Raw genomic sequence first — 21,830 nt, 5'->3', positions numbered from 1 at the left:
CTAATAAAAAGTGGCGTAATAAAACTCACAAAAGGTGGTAAACATGAGTGAGAAAAATATCGTATTCTTTTATGACAATGCTCAACAAAATACGCAAGTTATGACAGAGACTATCATTGATAGCGTTTTCCAACTTAAGGAATCAAATTGACACAATAATTGTCATGGCAAACTGAAAAAACAAGATATAGCAAAATAGTAATTCTCTAAAATGTATCTTAAAACAAATGTTTCAATATCGTACCAAATTTTTTAATTTCATGTATTCAAGTTCATTCACTTAGGTATAAATAAAAAGTATTCGATCATATACATTATGCATGTTAAATTTATATTATTGGCTTTTAGTTAAATCATTGGTTTCATATCTTTGTTAACGTTGCCCCAAAAAATTAGCTACCTTGTGAACAGAAACAAATTTCTTTGTCCTTAATAGTTTTGGATAAAGACATAGAAAATTACATTTAAAAAAAACAATAGAATAGTTCCACTACCACAACAGAATATAATTGAAAGGAAAGGAAAAATGCAGTGATGACTAATGTTAGAGAGATGTAATTCATTGCTGCACGAACATCCTGATCCACCACTCCACTCATTCCTGAGGTAAAATTTTAGTTCCAAACTCGACAAAGGGTAGTTCCAATGACAATTTTGTGTGGATGTACCAAAGTTGTAGGTTTCTCCAACTGCATCAACTCATTGATCAAACAATCCAATGCCCTTCAATGGCAATGACTACCTCATTCTCTTTCTTTTTTCGGGAGTACCATTTTATTATGCAGCTTGGAAATTCCAAAATCATTTTGTTTCAACTGTTTCTGCAACAATTCAATCAACATGTCCTTTTCCTTCAGTTGTTGATTTAATGCTTCAATCTCCTTCTTAAGAGCATCGATGTATGTGTCATTTGAGTTAGGACCCATCTTTGCTTTCTTGGAGACATCAAATGCATCATTATTCACTTCTAAAGCTCTCTTAGGAGGAATCTGGTCATGGCCATCAGGTGCCATTTTCCGAACGTATAGACTGGCAGTCTTACCGGTGCCAAGCTTAAACTTGACAAGTTTCTGTGGGCGTTGTGCAGTATCCTAACACAAAAATTAAAATCGTCAATTGATGAAATTAGTCATGCGGGGGAGATAGCTTTCTCAAAGTTAAAAGTGCATAAATATGCTTTAAAAATATGCACACAGCAAATGCAATATCGATTTATCAAAGATAAATACTAAAGAATAAATAGTATTTCATCCGAACTTGGAAGAGAACTAAATCTAAACATCTATATTGGAATAAATGGTTCCTGTACCTTTGTAGAAAAATGCAAATCACAAATATATCAACTTGTATATAGGTACCTTCTCTTGGCTGCCTTGGACATTTTCATAAGCTTGAAGTGCCTCCCGTGGGTTCTTAAAAATTGCAAAGGCAGAATACTTTTCTCCCCGACCTTTCTTAGAATTCTACAGCAAAATGCATGAGAGCACGAGGGGGAAATAGTAAGAATTAACACTTGATAATTCCTTTCTTAGCCTGAGCAAAAGGCAAAAAGTTGACGTGGGGAATTCTTTTAATCATTTTGTAAATCAAAATACATAAGCAAATTTCGTCATGCATGTTTAATGGAGCAGACATGACTCAAAGAGCAGGTCATAAAAGAACCCGGTAAGTAGCCAGTTAGCTACACTGGGTAGTGATTACTAACTAATCATTTTATTCATCAAAATGGTTAGACACCTCGGACATACTCTACCTTCAGTTGTATTGTGAAGTCTCCAGGAAGAACACTATGTAGTTCTTCACTTTTCACACTGGTAGGTATCCCGTGAAGAAGAAGCTTTGCAATCTCACTTTCAGGAATCTAAAATGAAATAAAAGTAATGATATTAAATGCAAAATGGTAAGCACCATGAGTTCAATGTAGTACTGGAGATGTATATATTCAGCCTTACAGGCTCTTCAATCAAAGGAATCACTCTATCAACACCAAGCTCGATCTTAGCAAGAACAAGTTTCATTGCTGCACATGCATCATCTAGACAACTATGTGTAGCACCCTTTTCCCGAACATCATCGCCTAACACAGCCTGTCACAAAAATAAATGATAAACTATTAATCTAATATCGAATTTAGTGGATCTTTAATAAAAAAAATATTTGCAAGTAATTATTAATGCCAGTTATCATGGTGCAATGTCTTAAATATCAAAGCATAGAAAAACATGAAAAAAGACTGGACAATCACTGGCATATGCATGTATCCAGGGGAATTCCTCACAAAATGAAGTGACTATCTGCCAGTATCTGGTCATAACAATGCTTTAAATATTATAGATGGCATACCACATACAACACAAAACCTTTCGAACCCAACCTTTTTAATCATAGCAGCCAAAATAGTTTTCTACTTGCCTTGCATAAGCTACTCAGAGAAGGCCTCCTGTGAATAGGTCCATCCAAATTTTGGAAGATATATGAAGTGTCAATCACTTTAACATGATCTAACTTCAGCACTGCAAATGAGAGTTGGTCAGTATAACAGAACCACCAAAAAATAAAATTTAATAAACATACAGAAGTAATCCCCTTTATATAATCAAACTAACAGTAAGGCACACCACCAAAATGAACTAAAATGCCACGACACCCACCACGTAGGTCATTATATAAACCATGTCCCACTAATATGGTTCCATCTGATAACAGCTTTTTCATGGATTCCTACGAAAGAGCAACACATATCTTCAGTAGGCACGTGATGGTATGATACTGAAAAACTAGGAAGCGAGCCAAATAATACTTGGATATCTGCCAAGGAGCAAGTTACACCCTCTAGATCTTGAGAAGAGACACCAGTTATATCTGTTCTGTAGTCTGCAATTGCTTTGTTGGGTCTTAAACGTTCATGCAGTTTGACCTGAAAAATTCTGATATTATCTACCTACACCTCATAAAGGAGAGGCCATTTTATTTGGAGCCTAGAATAAAGCATAAAATACCTTTAAATTGCGGTCAACTACACAGACTTCTACCAATGCTTCAGTTCCATCTACACAGCGAACCATTTCACAGTCAACAGCAACCATTGAAGTATATTTGATTGCCTTGTTCATATCTTTAAGGTTTATAACCTCCCACACCTTCATTTCCACACCAAAAAGAAAGATAGATAAAATGGAAAAGTAATTGCTTTAATTAAATAAGAACTCATGGTGAAGAAAAATAAACATACGCGAAACAATTATAGTAGATGAAAAGATACTGAGAATCTAAACTTAAATATAGTTACTACTTAATCAAGGACAATGACATACATCCATTTCAAACCCCAAAAACATACTAAATTCAGAAACATGCAACAGCAACAAAAATTTTTTTAGAAGATTGGAGGCCAGGTCTCCACAATTTCTTCTAAAGACCAGAAAGTGCATGCATAATGGCATCCATCTACGTAGTGCACAGTGAAGAGTTGAAGGTATTTTATTGCAGGTTCATAATGTTTCTCGAAATCCATAGGCAATCATTCATTCAACACAACAAAAAAAACTTCAAATATTGACATGTCTCTCTATGCATATGGAAACAAAGAAATTCAAGTAATAAAAGTATAAAACATGAGCAGTATAAATCAAACTTTGGCATGAGCTCAATTTTCTTTAATCAAATATGAAAATTCAAAATGCTTATGACTAACATTTTGTTATATCAAAATGTTTTACTTACCTAAAACTTCTCCTGGAACTTTGAAGAGATCTTCAGCTAGGACCATGATATAAAGACTAACTCACATATTTATGTATTATAAATGCATTCGTGTTTGAGCAATACAAACTTAAATAACAGCATGTTTAACATTTGAACGATTAAAAAAAACTGAGCACGAAAGGTCACAACAAACCTCATTAAGTGGTTTAAATGAATAATCCAATGGATATGCTGGGTTCTGGAGAGTTTCTTGGACTAGCCTCTGCACTGCCAATGTCAGAAGGTTACAATATAGTAGAATCATCAATGAAACACACCACTAAACTGTAAATCGGTCATATTGCCCTCAGAAAATCTGAATGCATTTGTATACATTTCAAGAAAAACAACACATCAAATTTGACAAGCATGTAGTTCCAGCATCAGTCACGAAAACATAATATGAACAAAATGAAGAATGAAGTAGCATTTTAACAGCACAAATGTATACCATAAGACACCTTCACCGAAATCTTAGAGAATTTGCATTATCAGCTACAATTTCCGTATAAGTTACATATATTCCTTATAAGCCAACTTTAAGAATATATGATGATTCATAAAAAAGTCGGTAGTTTCAAAAGAGACCATAAAAAAGTCGGAAGTTGAATCATAACTTCAAGGTCACAAGGCCATCAACCTTCCCATTGCTCCGAAACTTATCCTCTAAGTAATATTTCTTTCTTTCATGCCTATCTCCATTTTTACATCTATGATATGTTTGAAGCAATTTATACTTAATTATTATCAAGCTCCCCTTCCTTTCATTACCCTTCAATTCGAACTCGCGAATGGACTTTGAGGATAAAATCCTCGCCCGAACTTCGAACATAAAAAACCACTTGGAATAGTAAAAAAACATACCTGCTCAGGGGAATCATGAGACTTATCTTTCAACTGCCCCAGTATTTCTTTATTTGAATGTTGTTGCATTATGTTGTACAAAAACTGAACACGGGGGTAAAATGGTAAAACTAATCATATCTTATAGGTTATAAACTCCCACACACAAAAAATGAAAAGTTGTTATAATACCTTCAAATGTTCTTGTTCGTGAAAAGTGTTGAGAAATGCAGCCAAAACCTCATGTGACCTTTTTGAAGGATCGCTCAAATTAGAACCAAACTTTTTATCATAACTGTTCAGAAATTGTTTCCAATCTCCGAGTTTACCTTTGAGGCCTCTTTTTTGTACCAATCTAACAATATCAATTAGCGCCTACAGTTACAAACATTGAAAGAAATAAGCATTAGTTAGAGATTAAGAGTGAATAATAATAGAGAAAGAAAAAAGAAGCATCGAATTGAGGAGTGCCTTTTTCTTAGTAGTTTCAATCATTTGCTCCATCCTTGCTTCTATGTTGGCTGCTCTACTAACTGCTTTGTGTTCCTCCCTCTAGGTTTTGCTATACTTTTAATATCTTCGTGTTTTATGAGTTTAAATATTTAACCACGCATAGATATGATAATAAAATTTAAATAAGTTTCTTTATAAGTTTTTGTATATTTTAATCAATATATATTTACAAATTTACTCTCAATATAAAGATTTATATAGGGTGAGTATATTATTTATTATTTATTTATATTATATTTTTTAAAAGTCAACGATTATTAAATACGAAAAACACATTAATAATGTAACTTAGAATAACTATATTTGGCTACAATAAATAAGTAAAGAGAAGAAAATATATTTTCATCTAAGTATATAAGTTCCTCTATGCACTAAAATTATAACATATTTTTTAGGTTTTAGAAAATAGTTAAATATGATATTTATTACTAAATGAAATAGATTACCAACGGGCGTTGGTTCAAGTGGTACATGCTTGATTCCCCTTAAGCAAGAATCCGGGTGATTCACAATTCTTCCCAGTTCCATGTGATTCACAATTCAATGATTCTAGTCAACTTCTTTGTGTTCAAACAAAAGGCCCACCTTCCGATCCTATGTGGTAATGGTCATGATTTTCTAGCAAAATAAATTCAAAAAATAATAAAAAAACCCTCAATCTTTTCTTCATCTCCTTCACTGCAACACTGACAACTGGCGCGGGTGGGTGCGGGTAGTACTTTCCCGTGCCCAAATCGCAATATTTGTGGGTACCCGTGCGGGTAGTGAGTATTTGTAGGTACTCAATGAGTTTTTAATTTTAATTATATATCTATATAATCTGTAATAATCAATAAGTAAAAATAATTGTTACATGAATAATATGATAAATTTATGATCATGATCAAATATGTGTAATTTATTATGAGATAATAATAAAGTATGTGATATATAATCTTAAAATAATAATAAATATATATAAAAATTTAACTAAAAATTAAATATATAAATTTGCGGGTACCCGCAAGGTGAGTATTACAAAATCTGTTCCCGCCCATAAATTATTATTGCGGGTATTTCCACAAGTACCCATGAGTCAGATTTTTTTGTCATCTCTATGCAACAGTGAATGTAAACTTCATGTAATTCCCTTTTCCATTTTCTTCTCTATTTTCTCCTTCTCACACAAACACATTTTTCTCAATTAATTTATTATTTTATTACACTCCTAGTATATTTAAGTGAGTAGCATAGATTCTCAAATTAGAAAGAAAAGAGAAAAAGGGATTACAGGAAACTTACCTTCACTATTGCAGGGAATGAGAGGAAGAAAAGATTTAGGGATTTTTTATTTTATTTTTTTAATTAAATTTTGAATTTATTTTTACTATAAAATCGTGATTATTGATATTTTTTCTTAACACATGTCACTATTCTAAAAGGTATCGACCTCTCTATTACAGGAGAGGATTCAGACTCCCCACCTTCCATTCTTGGGTGAATTTTTCTCTTATGCTTCCTTTGTTTTGAGAGAGTATGGAGGGAAAGAAGATGAAGGAGGAGAAGTATGAAAGAAAGTGAGTTTTTTCCCTCTTTGGTTGAGAAGAAATAGAGGGTGGAGTAGATAAAAAGGGTGTGGGACCCACATAATTCATTTCTCTCCAAGAATGAGGAGAAAGGTGAGTGAAGAGGGTAGTATTTTATGAAATACCCTTAAAATCCTTGACTTAATTTGAATACATCTAATTATGTGACAATTTTTTCTCCTCTCTTCATTATCATATTTTTGTGAGTGATATTCACAAAACAAGAATAACAACAACCTGAACAACTTCTCTTCTCCCTGATTCATTGGAGTTGGTAATGAAGATTAATATCCCACTTTTATATTGTCTTATATATTATTTTTGTTGTAATATATTCATGTAACAAAATGCACAATATTAATACAATGCAACAATAAATTAGTAGTTAGAATGAATTTTGGATCCCTTATGAAGACATAACAAATATTATATTATAGTACCTGCACATTTTATATAAACTTACAAAATGCCTTTGTATAATATCTTGAGAAGACTACCATAAAATTATTAGTAGAGCAAAATTAATTTAAAATTACATGTATATATATTAAATAATTTTTAAATACAATTATAAAAATTAAATAAATTTTTAATTAAATCTAAAATAATTTTTTTATTATAATACATTAAAACTAATAATTAAAATATAATAATTCTTCTCCATTACTAAAGGGTATTTTTGTCTTTTAAACCATAACATCATTCTTTATTCTCTTTTCTTTCTTTTTTATTTCTCTCCTACCAAACAATATCAAAATCTACTATTTTTCTCACCTTTTTCTTTCTCTTTATTTTATCTCTCATGTATTTCTTTCTTCTTACTTTCTCTCCTAATCCAAACATAGGCTTAGTGTTAATGTGAGTTTTTACCTATTTCAATAAATTTAAATTGTATATTTCGATGGACAATAACAAATGAAAGGTTTTGATGGATACTTAAAAGTAGTAAAAACTTCAATGTCAAAGTCTATTATTGAGAGTGAAGAAATAACCACACATCTTAAATTGGTTAGTTTTTTTATCCATTTAATGAAAAGTACTTACTAATAACTTTTTAAATAAGTTAAAATTTCTTAGAGTAAATTACACTGACACCCCCGAGTTTTAGTGAAATTATACGAACTACCCTTCACTTTTTTACACCTACACAAACCCCCTATTTTTTATACTTTCATTATATTGAACACCCCTGCATGAGAAATATTGATGCATTCTGTAACAAAAAATAATAAAGATACATTGATTTGTATATTATTTGGACGTCCATGATATATCATATTTTGTTTAACTTAATTGCATTTATCACATTTTTTGTTTAAGATATTACACTTATTTCTCATGTAGGGGTAGTCAGTGTAATTAAAGTATAAAAAATAAGGGGGTTTATGTAGGTATAAAAAATGAGAGGTGGTTTGTGTAATTTTACTAAAACTCAAGGGTGTCAGTGTAATTTACTCAATATCTTATGAGAATAATGTATCTCCTTGTATAAGGAGATAACTTATTTCCTCTAACCAGTAAAAAATGTGACATGTGTGCTATTTTGTTTATTTTTAAAAATATTTTTATAGAAAATGATGAAACATACACATGTCATGATTTTATTGGCAGGAGGAGATAACTTATCTCCTTATATAAGGAGATACTTCATTCCCATATCTTATTATACAACAAGAAAATCTCATAAAATTATTGAAATATAATAAAAAGAGCTTAAGAGAGATCATAGCCTCGTAGCTCATTTTATAAACTTAAATAAATTATCTATAAATTATTGCAATCACCCCTAACTAGGAAAATGCAAACACAATATGTTTTCTTTTGTCATTGGTGCTTCTTTTTTACCTAATAATAGAGTCATGTCTTTAAATAACGTGTAAGGATCTTCTTCATTAATAGAAAAAGGCAAGTGACACATATTAACATATAAAATGCAACATGTAATAACATGTTTTACCCTTTTATTTACCATGAAATTACTTTTTTATCATTAAAAATGTAAGCAAAACAATAATTTACCTCCCCATTAATGGAGATATCCTTGTTCTTAAAGAATGCATTATTAAAGTGGCGTTGTTCTATAACCTAGTTTAAAAAAGAACAACAAAACAGTTGCACAATTAACAATGAAAAGCAAATGAGAGGAGCCAATACTCACATCTTTATTTCAAAGTTGGATTTGCTGGACTACACTGCTTTCTCTGCCTCGCAGCTTGAGCCCTGAAAGTGCAGCAACAAAAAGAAGAGAAAGTACATAGTAGAAGAAATTTAAGTGCAGCACTGAGAAATAAAAAATGAAGGGTCAAACAAAAATCTTCCAAATCCATCGTTCAGTACAATCAAACAGTTAAAAAAGGGCACGGGAAGATTATACAAAGGTGTTTGCTGTTGCTGTGTTGTTTTTTAAAACATAAAGGGTCTTAAAATAAGGGAATCACTTGCTATTGTTTTTAGGGGATTGATTTAACTTACATAAACTTTAACTAATACACTTCAAAAATATTTTTGGGCTTAACTTAGGATATCATCTTTGGGCAGTGAATTGAGAACTAGTATCCTCTTGGAGAGTTTTTTACTTTATTTTTGTTTCATTCACAAATATGTTATTTCATTTTATATAAATCTTATATAAATATACAATGTTGTTTTTTTGTGTACTTGTCTCTTTGTACCTGAGATTATCCTACTCTTAAATTGAGATGTCTTTATTCGTGAGTTCAATTAATTGGTTTGTGGTCTTGTATGTTTGTTACTGTTTCATGTCGGCTTTCATGAGGTTATGCTCTTAATTTCATACTGTTTATGTTGCTCATGTAATTGAAACTTATGTATTAACTAAGTATGGCTTACGTTTAACCATGTCCCTGAATATGACTATTTATTTAATATCTTGGTACATTCACTTTCATTTATAAACATATAAGATTACCACATAAAGCTATAACTCACATACTCATCTCACCCATTTACTTCACATCGTCGAAATGAAATTAAGTTTAGTCGTAAACACACATGTTATTGTTTTTCTTGTCCATAATAACGTGGAAAGCACATGCTGTTAAGTTGTTCAAACAAAAAATTAACTTTAATTTTCAAAGTGTAAAGGACTAATTTTGAAGAAATATAATTTATAAACCCAATATTAGAATTCTGAATATGGAAGAATTAAAAGAATGCATAAAAGAAATGTATTGAAATTGTTGAATTAGAAAGTTTACAGTGGTGTTCCTTTATACTGGGGATTACTTGCCATATAAGCAATCCAACTAACTAACAACTTCAACAGAAAAAAACATGTGCATAAAAGAAAATAAAGATCACATATCTAAAAGCTAAGAGCTCTACTGCATAAAACACTCAAAATGATACATCAATTGAAACTGAACAAAGATGCATTAGGAATGTGCATCAGGAATCCTTGTCCAAGCAAACAAGCAATCTTGACCGAGACCATGACATAGCTTGGCATGAGACAACCAACTGATGCATAAAACAATATGCACACTGCACACCTAGCTCCTTGATTCAAGACATTAATACACCAATTTCTCATTTGTGATCAACTTAGACATAATTCTGCACAAATAAAACATAACACATAAATGAAGATAGGTTTTATATTTCATTACCCCTCAAGCTGGGAGTGTAGATATCAATCACTCCTAGTTTGGTGAGAAGAGTGTTAAACAATGAAGACTCTAAGGCCTTAGTTAAGATATCTACAGTTTGTTCCTCATAGGAAATAGGGAGTAAATGATATAGCTTCTTTTGTAATAGTTCTCTTGCAAAATGACAATCTATCTCTATGTTCTTAATTCTCTCATAAAAAACAGGACTTGTAGCAATATATCTAGCTGAGTTATTGTCACAATAAAGCAATGCCGGGCTACTTGTAACAGACTTGGAAGTATTGCAACAAATATGTGAGCCGTTGAACTTCACATGAGGTTGTGGCCAATGCCCTATATTCAGCCTCAGAAGATGATCTAGAGATTATGTTTTGCTTCTTAGATTTCCATGAAACCAAGTCATCACCTAGAAACATGCAATATCTAGAGATAAATTTTCTTGTGTCAAAGCAAGTGGCCAATCAGAATCACTAAAGCCTTTTAGTGAATGGCAGATGATGAGGGATAAAACAATCCCTGGCTATGTACCTTCTTTATGTATCTAAGGACGAAATGGCATTGTAGTGATTAACAACAGGGGCAGCCATAAAAAAACATAAATAAGTTAATGAACAAGATCTCAAAATTTGCTTATACTTTAATACTCAAATAATAGGGTACAAAAATAATTGGACACTATTTCTTGATTAAAATTAAAACCATGCAATAAATGTTAAAATTCTAAAAGTTAACAAAATATTCATCTTCATACAATTATATGATAATTTAGTTTTAAAATCTATACTTATAAACTAGTTGAAACTCTCCAAAGTACAAGCATAAAACTATGGATTGATAAATTAATAGAAAGCTTATAAGCCTGGAACATAAAATTAGGAGTTGATAAACAAGTAGGTTGAAGAAGTATTTGGTAAGATTAACCGTAAACTATCTCATTAATATAAAAAGTCAAAAGCTCAACACTTATAGGACCATAAATTACCCCATGACTTATTAAATATGAGTTTGTGAGCTTAATTAAAGACCAACCTATAACTTATTTTTAATCAAATAAACTATTAAAACTATAAATTAACACAAGTTCACAAAACATATAAACATTTATCAAAACGTTCATTTAGTGGTGTTAGATTCATAAAAATTAAAATATTATAAATTTGATTCTTTAAAACAATATTTGTTGAAAAAGACAATCACATATATCGAAAAGATTAGTTCCTTGCTCAAAATGTGGGGATACAATATAATTGGAGTATGGATCCTTTCCTATAATGAAGAGGCCAATACTACGCTAAGATTAGGGCATATGACAATTTAATTTTTAAAGAACAGGATTTTAAGAGGTAAAACAATATAATTTTAAATAAATTAATTCAAACTATATCCCTATTCTCTTTCTGGTCGGAGACATTTTACAGTATCCACAACCAAACTCAACAATCTCTCTCCTGTATTTCTCTTCTTTAAATTCAGTTTTTAGGTTAGAATATAAAGACATATTAAACACAACCAATCTACAAGTTTCTTTCTTCGTTTAAGTTGTTTTTTCATAGCCTTTGTTTGTATTAGTATTGTTATAAGAACGAAATATACACTAGATCCATCTGCCAAATTTAATTAAAGGATGAAATGCTTTGTGTTATATTGTAAGGAGACAAAGAGCAACAACAAATATAAGATGAAAGTCTACTAATTGCAAAATTTACAAACACAAAATAGGGAGAAATAAAGAAGTAATGATGATGGCTTTGTATAAATTCAATTAATAATTGCAGAGAAGTTGAAAAATCAGTAACTGTGGACTTTAAAGAGTGATCTGGGTTGTGTGAAGATGGTGATAGAGAAAAAGATGAAAGAGAAGAGGATCCATACTCATATAATTGGTAGTAGAAAATTCTCACATATAAACATTTGTTATGATTTAAAACTCGCATACGTTTCTTTTAAAACTAATATAAAGTCATATATATTCTCTCTTTATAAAAGATTTTCTAAACTTACATGACATAAGTAATATGAAGCTGTATGAAGATTCCACTGCTTTATTGAGTCATAAAATATAAGGAAGGAGATCAAATGTTTTAAATCGTGTTACATTTCATGTACCAAGTCAATTAAAGTGTTCCATTTTATTATATTTTGTTTTTAAATTTTTTATTTTATACATATGTTAATATATAATTGGTTTGTGATAAAGAATGAGACACTATTTGAAATAAGTGATCCTCATCCAAAATATAAAGCAGAAGATATTTTTTGTACAAAGTTCAATGAAGGGACTTTGTTAACTTTCTGCATAATATTTACATATTACAATTTCGTACAATATTTCATATCACCTTTCATATATAAAAATCTAACATACCGTTTTTATTTTTTATAGTTATAAAATTAATGGGGGAAATTATTCACCAAAAAAATAATGAAAAAAATATTCATGAGGGTTACACTTACATAGAGAACAATAAAACAAAAACTGGCTCAGGTTGGTGGGGACAAGACAAGAAGAGCTTGAGCTTTTTAAAAGCAGAATGTCAAATTCCATTATTTTCAAGTAATTGAAGTTCAATATAACTGTATCACAACTTTGTCTATATTTTTTATTCCACCAGTTAAAAAGTAAAAAGTGACACATTTATAAAATAAAATTTTATAAAAATAAAAATAAACAATTTTATATTATTAAATGTAGTATTATTAGTTAGGAATCGAGAGATATATTATTTTGGGATAGAGAATTCTAGTTTTAATATAATTTGTAAATAGTGAGATTTAAGAGAAATTTAAAAGCAAAAAGAAATAGAGAAAAAGACATGCCAAAAAATATTTGTTCATATACTAGTGTGAGTTTCACTGAGAGAGTTGGCAGAGTAACGTAGACAAATTGCAAAGCATAGGAACAAAAATGGTTCTCTTTGCTCTGTTCTCATTATAATAATGAACAACCATTGTATAAGAAAACAAACAACATGTCTGTCAGAGAAGAAGAACAACAACAACAACAACACTCTTCTTCCTTGTTCCTCTGTGAAGAACAACCACACACTTTGGACTTGGAGGAAGTGGAAGAACATTCTAGACCCAACAGCATCATCGAGGAAGAGTTTGAGAGTGATAACAATGACTCAACTTTAGTAAAGTCTCCATCTTTACGTTTGATTTTGTTGGACAATGACATGTTCAAGGAGGAACACCAAGAACTTCTCTCTCTACTCTCAAAACAGAGACACACCCTTTTGTGTTCTTATACCAATGTGGCTCCTCTTGTTGAGGTTCCTCTTCGCTATGATGCTGTGATGTGGATTTCTAAGGTTTCAGTGATCCATGGTTTCACTGCTTTGACCACTGTTCTTGCTGTTAACTACTTTGATAGGTTTATAACCAGCCTAAGGTTTCAAATGGATAAGCCATGGATCACTCACCTCACTGCTGTTGCTTGTTTATCTCTTGCTGCTAAAATGGAAGAGACCCATGTTCCACTTCTTTTAGACCTCCAAGTATGTTCTTCTTTTTTAATTAAGGTTGATCCATGGATGATACAATGGAACAAATCAAGATGTTCTATTTTGTAGTCCTTTGTCTTGTTTTCATTATATGTTATATAATGCATCAAACATAAAATAAAACTCATGTTCTACTAGATTTCGTCATGTTAAAGATGTCTATCAAACATTAATGAAGTGCAGGTGTTTGTTGATATTGTTCAATTGATATGACATGTTGTATGTTTTTTTTGGGGTTGATTGGCCTTTGTGTTTAACTGTGGGGTGTTTTGTGTTTTGAATTTGGTATTAGGTTATGGAATCAAGGTTTTTGTTTGAAGCAAAGTCTATACAGAGAATGGAGCTTCTAGTGTTGTCCACTCTAAAATGGAGGATGAATCCTGTGACCCCAATTTCCTTCATTGAACACTTTGTAAGAAGGTTTGGTCTAAAGAGTCCCTTGCACTGGGAGTTTCTTCGGAGATCTGAAAGAGTTCTTCTGTCTGTCATTGCAGGTAAGAAATATGCAATGTATTTACTATAATTACGGGAAAATCTGGTTGATGCGGTTGGAAAGGTCGTTATTGGGATTGTGCACTGCAATTTAAAACCATATAGATATGGACATTCTCACATTCATACCAGAATCAGGCTATTAAGATCACTGATAGATTGCACTTTGGTAACTGTTTCCAGATTCTAGGGTTATGAGTTTTCTTCCTTCAACATTGGCTGCTGCTACAATGATCCATGTTATTAAAGATATCGATCCATTTAATGCAATGGAATGCAGAACTCAACTTCTGGCTTTACTCAAAACTGCAGAGGTTTGTCTTTTTTTAATTTGAATAGTTCTGTTACTTGCATTTCCTGATTTTCAAATCTGCTATAGATTTGATGAATACTTGAAATGTTTATGTGATTATGTTACAGGAACAAGTGGATGAGTGCTACAAACTCATACTGAAACTACTATTTTGCCATGAAGGCGTTCATAATCTCGGGCAGAAGCGCAAATGCTTATCTGGACCAACTAACTCGGGCGATGGTGTCATGGATGCGTCGTTCAGTTATGACAGCTCAAATAATTCATGGACTGAGGCATCATCAGTCACAGTTGAGCCAGTGTTTAAGAGGAGCAAAGGTCAGGACCAGAACATTCGAATGCCTTCAGTAAATGGTGTTTCTATTGATGTTCTAAATAGTCCTAGTTGATAAGTTATCTTATATTACTTCAAACATTTTAAGTGTTATGCTATTAAGATGAAATGTATTATATTCTTAGTTTCATTATAAAAGTTGTATACATTGCTGGCCAAGCATTTGGAAATCAATGAAGCAAAGATACTCCACTCCTTCTCCACTCTGTTGTGTGAGTGGAACAAGGATCTAATGCTGAGTGGAAAGATGAATTGTAGTTTTACCTCTGTTATGTTTTCAGTGGAACTTCTATTCATCTTACACATGATATCTCTAATATGCACAGTGAAGGATTTTCTTTTGCTTCTTTACTTTTTTCCCAATCACCTTTCTGAATAGAAGATCTATTGTTAACATATGAACAAAGATGGTAAAATGTCTATACTCTATAGTGACACAATAGATAAATAAATGAAGTTGATCAAACCAGTCCAAATGAAAAATCATCTAGATTAAGGAGATCTTCATAGTTTCTTCCATCAATTCATATTATTGTGTCACTTTCCCCAACTCCTCTTCCTTATTGACTTGGGAGCAAATTAGTCACATGGAAGGTGGGGAACCTATTTTGCCAGTAACATACCAAATTTACAAATCCATCCACTCAGGTCTATTTATGAGTTGAATTTTGGAAGGGAAATGGAAGACTCTAGAGCCATGAAATAAACTCATAAGATAACTCTAAATCCTTATATTTCCCTTTCTTTATCTCTAAAACCCAACTCGGAAACATACCGTTATATTTCTAAAGTTATAATCATCTCAACCTGTTTATATATAAGTTTTGGAACTTGTTCTAGAGTCATGTAGCTAAATCATCAAACATTCAAATGGATATACTACATATAATTTGGTTTTACGTGATGATCATCCTAATTTCTACTATTTGGTCTCACTTTGTTGTCTGTTATTAAACTCAGCCTATGTGTTACATTAAGTATATACAATAATATATAACCTTTCACTTGCCAATTATATGTGGAAGACATTGCAATTCGAAGTGTATGCATGATTAGGTAGTCCTATGGTCAGATCACACTTATTTTCCTGTTTGACAATAAAATATGAACATGGGAATTCAAGCAATTCGGTGTCTCTGGTTCCAATAATTTAATGCAGTGTTTTCTTTCACTACCATATTATAATTGAAGGTGCAAGTCTATATGAAAAAACTGTCTGCTTCTTATTCTTAGCAAAAGAGAGCTAAGGAGAATATAATGTCTCCTTCCATTTTACCAAAGAATGGGATATGGAATTTCATCATTGCTTGTTTTGAGCATTTATAAACATAAAGTGAATTGGCTAAAAAAAATGCATTTTGTACAAACATATAAGGAAAACAATGATTAAGAAGATGAGCTTTATAGCATGGTACTTCACCTCAATATAGGTGATGGGTCATTGAGAGAACTTTGTTTTTGGGAATGATTAATTCTCTCTAAAGTTGTGATAGCCTTGTATGTTGACAATATAGGTACTATTTAAATCAACAGAAAAATCAGAACATGGGTATCAAAAAAGGTGAAAAGATAAAGGGAGCCCGTAGCATAAAGTACGTGTAACTCCATGTGTCACTGTTTGTGATTGGTTGAACAAAATATATTTAGGTTAAAAATTCAATAATTCAATATTATTATGACCAATCACAAAAAAAAGTCACACAGAGTTATACACTTTTTTTGGATCTAAGATGTTCACCCAACTATGGGGAGACTAGTCATGAAAATGACAAAGTTTTGAATTTTGATACGGGGGAAGGGGCATGCCTATGTTCTCTCTGTGGTCTTGTTTCTTTGCTTTTTTCACTTTGGGTTTGTGTTATTCTCAACAGTCAACAATATGTTGCATTGCATCATGGTCCTTTGTTATAATGGTTTTCAAGTGTCCGTGGCGTGAGATTTCCAATATGACAGCTAATATTGTTACCAAATAATAATTCTGAGTGACACAATGAGTCAAAATTCAGAGTCAAAATTAGTGGTTGCATGCAATGCTTTCTTTATACTTACGAAAAGTACTAGGAAAAGTTAAGGTTGTCTTGGTCAATTGGTTATAAGTTGTGATCGAACCTTATTCACAGTTTACTAAAATAATGTCCTTTTCAGGATTACCTATCTTTGTTACCTAAACTATACTGAGTATGTGTAATCATGAAACTCTCTTGAGTTGGAGAAATTAATTATTGAGTGGTTTATCAAATGTTCCATAAGTCTTAGACTAAGATTTTGATTATAAGATCATTAATTAAGTCTTGGACTGTGACCAATAAAAACTCTATGCAACACTTGTGATTATGCAACTATTGCATGCACATCAACAAAGTTTTCTCTCTCTTGAAAAATGAAATTTAGTTACACTTCCTATGCAACCCAGAACTTTCTGCAACTCATACGATTCGTTAATATTACATGATCAAATTAAATTCTTTCAATGTAAATCTACCTCTAAAATGAGCAAGGGAGTATGTGCACTAAATGCACCTTTACAATTATGTAAGTGAAAGTGAGAGAGATGATAGCCATTAAATCAGTATAGAGGAAGAAAATGTTCCGGTCCCCATTAATTAGTAAAGAAAGAAAATGTATAGGTCCACATAATTAAGAATAAAGAGGTTTTTTAATATGGGCCTAAGAATATATTTGAAGTTATCTAAAAATAGTATGTTTGTATTGAAAATTGATACTTTATTTATAATCATGCCATTAAAAAAATGTGCGTTATCTTACTCTCAAAACAAACTCATTGATAAGTTAAAATGTCTCAAGGGTGCACAAATTAGTAAAATAGTTTAATATATTATCACTAAACATTTATATATTAACTATCATTAAATCTTAAATAAAAACATTACAAATAAATGATGGATGATTGATTGATCGTGCAAAAAAAACGTGCAAAAAACTTTACAGTAACAACAGCTTATTCATTAGACATATAAAAACCATAACATTAGGACCACACAGGTACGAAGATATATGGGTTATGCTGGTGACATACAACAAAGAGACAGGTGATGCGCACAATGGTATCTAAAGTGGAATAGCTACCTAACCTCAAAGCCATTGATGATCCAACATGCATCTCATGTACGAATCATTAGGTGCCTTGTGATTTTGGTACAAATTTCAAACTTTCAAATTTATTATGTAACTCAATTTTGTTTATGCAATCATACTATGATTATTTTATAGACGAGTGTTGGTTCAAGTGATACATGTTTGATTTTCTTAATTAATGTGGTTTCGGATTTAAGTTTTGTGGATGGAAAAAGATATCCGCTAGAAGAGTTAGCCCCCACAAACATGTGGATGTTGCGGCTCGGACATGATTGCCTCAAATACAAGCATGTGAGAAACAATAAAAAATACTCTAACCGTTTTTGAACGCCCCATGCCTTCTTACATGACATTCTTTTTGGTTCTAGGGAACCTACATCACATGCTTAATATGGGTACCATACAACCTTAATGCATTAGCTTGCAAAAAAAATTTAACCCCCCAATTATTTAAAGGTCAAAACTTTTTTGATAAGGAAAGGTAGCTACTTTAGATAATGATTATATTGGCCATTAAATATGTCACTTATAAATTTCCATGCCTTGATATATTGTAGCTGGCTCAAAGTTCAAACAACATGTAATAAAAGTCTCTGTGTCTGTGGCATACTTAGGATTATTCATATAAGCAAACTAAATGTAATACACATTATAGAGTTCCAATTTCAACCATTTGAAACAAAACCAGAGCTTGGTTCATTTTGCTTTGCTAGATATGTTACTGGATAACCAATCAAGTCCTTCATAGAGTCCTTGACCAGATGTTGCACATGTTGCCTGAATGTACCTGAACAAGTAAAAAGAACAAGAATAATTTCATTCTACATAATTTTCAATGTTGAATTGTACATTATTCTTTTTAATCTTAAATCTATGCCTTTGAACTTAGAGAGCAATGATTTGTAGTTACCATCGGCGTTGGCGGAATGAATTTAAACCAAGCTTATCAGTAATTTCTGCAACACTCAAAGCATTTGGAAGGTCTTGCTTATTGGCAAATACTAGTAAGGTAGCATCATGAAGTTCATCCTGCAATACTAATGCTTATATATCCAGATTATTGCAATAGCATTTTACATTCATGTAGATAAACTAACAAAAGGGAAATATCATATAGCAGATAAATTTGAAGTAACTATGATTCTTAGTCAATGTAAAAAAAAGCATTGACCTCACTCAGCATCCTATGAAGCTCATCTCTAGCTTCTGAAATTCTTTCTCTATCATTACTATCTACCACATAGATAAGACCTTGTGTATTCTGGAAGTAATGTCTCCACAACGGTCGAATCTAAACACAATTCGACATATAATCAGATCATCAGAGTAGTCGCGCTCTGAGTAACTAGACCATGAAAGGTTGTTTTAACAAATACATATCTAAGCATCAGATTTCAATAGAGATCAAATGTTTAATAAAGCATAGACACTAAGAACTTTATCTTCAATAAATTAAGATAAAGCAAGAAAATCATAGATAGTACCTTGTCTTGTCCTCCCACATCCCAGACAGTGAAGCTGATATTTTTATACTCAACAGTCTCTACATTGAAGCCTGATTCACCAGAGTCCAGAGATAATAGTTATGATATTTTCCTATCATTATTTTATATAATAAGCATGACACTGAAGCAGGGTCCTATTATACACTGATATAGTAATCTCAAAATTCTTAAAAATCAAGTTTTTTATTTGTAACTTCTAAGAAAAATATTTAAAAAAAATTAACAGTGGAGAGTGTTCCTTTTGTTTTCTTCCCTTCAACCAAACTAAGGTGGTCAAGTTAATAGGACCACACAACAAATGGTTTTTCTTTGATCATCTCAATAAAATCTTTTAGCTCCACCTCTATTATGAGTGCAAGGATCAATATACCCACATATCAGAAATTATACTATAATTACTAGTACTAGTATGGTAGTATACTAAGAATTTCAGCAAGCATGAAGTAAAATTTCCATCATAATGAAAGCTGAGAGTGTTAGGAACTGCTTGTAATTTGTAACTGATGGATTGAGCAAAATAAATAGTAGAGTGACTAGTAAGAACCTATTGTGGGTATGGTAGTGACGATTTCTCCGAGTTTCAGTTTATAGAGTATTGTTGTTTTCCCAGCTGCATCAAGACCCACCATCAGAATCCTCATTTCTTTCTTTGAATAAAGTAATCTGAATAGCCGTGATATCGTCAAACCCATTGTTGCTTCTGGTTCAAGTAACTGAAATCAATAGCAACCTACAATGATAATGATAATTCTTATAACTCCATTAGCTGATAAAAGAAATGGAATATATGATTTACCTGAAAAATGAAGTATTGTTCTTGAGAAAGCAAAAAAATCAATCAGTTGTTGGTGCATTATATAATTGGAAGGCCATAAAATAGCATCATCCCTAATGGCTATATAGCAGTAAGAGAAAGCAAGAACATGATTCTGATGTTAAGTGCTGAAAGAATAAAGGTATCGGTTTGTGAAGTCATGCATGGGAATGGAAAATAAAAATAGCAAAAGTCATATGAATTTTCCTATGAGTGAGATTCTTATGGCATGGTACAAATTTCACAGCTGCGTCAAACCTAAGCATTCAATTATTTGCTTTCAGACTTCTGTTCAAAGGATACACATTGATCTATTATTATCATTATAATGGGTATTTAACATATGCTCTTGTGCACACATTAGAAATTCCTTATATAATATAATTATGCTCACATCATGGGAATAAAAATAGAATAGAACCACCCATGTTCCTACATATATCTTATCTTAAGATATAAAAAAATATTGAAACTTCAACACTGCCATGAAACTTGGTTGAGATTAGTAAGCCCATGGCTGCATCCCAAACTAAAACAACATTAGAAGAAAAAACGTTAATCTGAGTTATATAGCAAGAAAATATAATACATAAATAGTATATACATATAGAAGATGTTAACTAAAGTCAGGGACATACACATCAACAAGGGCAAAGCTCCTATAATGTGTTGCATGTTAGAGACTAGTGTGCATGAATTTAGACCAAATTCTGATATTAATTCATTGATTGACTTTAATGATGTTAATTCTTAACCATTCATCATGTTCAGTGGTTTAGAGTAATGCACATGAAGTGAACCTGTAGATCATAGTCATGAACTTGTTAGGCAGAATGAACTTTCTGCAGCAGCAATTATTAGATAAAATGCATAACGTCCATGGACACAGCCTATGCCATTTTTCTTGTATCCAACATATTGGCATTATATATGGCTATTATGATTATGTGCTATAATAATAGCAAGATTATGATATATTCTGGTGTTGTTGAATTCTGCACTCACATGTAAGGAAGTGACCTATGTTGAGAATATGCCTCAGTAGTTTGAAGTTGGAACTTAATCACTCAAGTGTTTTCTAGAAATTTGATTTGGTAGTTTTTTAAATTGTGAGCAATAATAAAGTAAGACTTATCAGATCATTCATTTCTGCTTTTCAGGTAGTTTCTTAGTATTATCAATTAGGAGTTTATGTACTAAAGAAAACATGGGCATAAATACAAATTCAAGCTTCATTTTGTTTAGAATGTTTTTTTCTTAATTCTTCTATTTCCAACAAATTGATATAAAAACATTCGTTCTTGAGGGCCTACCATATCGAAACCGAAACCAGTTTTCAATAGACGTGCCTCCAGTTTTGGAAACTAAATCAAACTGAGAAACCAATAACATTTTGCAACACGAATCAAAATGGATAAACCTTCATTTGTTTGGTCAGGTGTCATTGGTGTCGTTCTTCTATGGCTATTCAATTGCTAG

General features: G+C 31.7%; 3 protein-coding genes and 1 long non-coding RNA gene across 7 annotated transcripts; 2 read left to right on the top strand and 2 right to left on the bottom strand.

Moving 5' to 3' along the window:
- On the bottom strand, nucleotides 517–5,171 carry LOC109333427 (small RNA degrading nuclease 1-like). The gene is made up of 12 exons (XM_019568911.1): nucleotides 5,059–5,171; nucleotides 4,780–4,962; nucleotides 4,609–4,692; nucleotides 3,899–3,967; nucleotides 3,000–3,140; nucleotides 2,801–2,917; nucleotides 2,652–2,721; nucleotides 2,413–2,513; nucleotides 1,953–2,087; nucleotides 1,754–1,861; nucleotides 1,359–1,463; nucleotides 517–1,091 (listed from the first exon to the last, which is right to left on the bottom strand). Exons 1-12 carry the CDS (start codon nucleotides 5,089–5,091, stop codon nucleotides 744–746), a joined length of 1,494 nt encoding a protein of 497 aa, XP_019424456.1. The 5' UTR covers nucleotides 5,092–5,171; the 3' UTR covers nucleotides 517–743.
- LOC109332209 (cyclin-D3-2-like) lies at nucleotides 13,137–15,280 on the top strand. Of its 3 annotated transcripts, none has more exons than XM_019567106.1 (5): nucleotides 13,137–13,791; nucleotides 14,090–14,291; nucleotides 14,473–14,603; nucleotides 14,765–14,920; nucleotides 15,062–15,280. In XM_019567106.1, the coding sequence occupies exons 1-5, from the start codon at nucleotides 13,264–13,266 to the stop codon at nucleotides 15,167–15,169; spliced, it is 1,125 nt and encodes a 374-aa protein (XP_019422651.1). In that variant the 5' UTR covers nucleotides 13,137–13,263; the 3' UTR covers nucleotides 15,170–15,280. The 3 variants fall into 3 exon arrangements, with proteins under 3 accessions (XP_019422651.1, XP_019422649.1, XP_019422652.1); XM_019567107.1 differs by having other exon boundaries at nucleotides 13,144–13,791; nucleotides 14,710–14,920; nucleotides 15,062–15,164; XM_019567104.1 differs by having other exon boundaries at nucleotides 13,143–13,791; nucleotides 14,710–15,126.
- Nucleotides 15,819–16,284, top strand: LOC109332733. The gene is made up of 2 exons (XR_002105933.1): nucleotides 15,819–16,066; nucleotides 16,128–16,284. It is a non-coding gene; the product is annotated as an uncharacterized LOC109332733 (long non-coding RNA).
- On the bottom strand, nucleotides 18,534–20,467 carry LOC109332198 (ADP-ribosylation factor 1-like). 2 transcript variants are annotated; one of them, XM_019567090.1, is made up of 6 exons: nucleotides 20,334–20,467; nucleotides 20,082–20,250; nucleotides 19,517–19,587; nucleotides 19,204–19,323; nucleotides 18,943–19,061; nucleotides 18,534–18,819 (listed from the first exon to the last, which is right to left on the bottom strand). In XM_019567090.1, exons 2-6 carry the CDS (start codon nucleotides 20,227–20,229, stop codon nucleotides 18,729–18,731), a joined length of 549 nt encoding a protein of 182 aa, XP_019422635.1. In that variant the 5' UTR covers nucleotides 20,230–20,250; nucleotides 20,334–20,467; the 3' UTR covers nucleotides 18,534–18,728. The 2 variants fall into 2 exon arrangements, with proteins under 2 accessions (XP_019422635.1, XP_019422636.1); XM_019567091.1 differs by having other exon boundaries at nucleotides 20,082–20,267; nucleotides 20,334–20,408.

The sequence above is a fragment of the Lupinus angustifolius genome, chromosome LG18 (assembly GCF_001865875.1).
Source record: "Lupinus angustifolius cultivar Tanjil chromosome LG18, LupAngTanjil_v1.0, whole genome shotgun sequence".
Lineage (NCBI taxonomy): Eukaryota > Viridiplantae > Streptophyta > Magnoliopsida > Fabales > Fabaceae > Lupinus > Lupinus angustifolius.
This window is presented reverse-complemented; position numbering and strand designations above follow the sequence as displayed.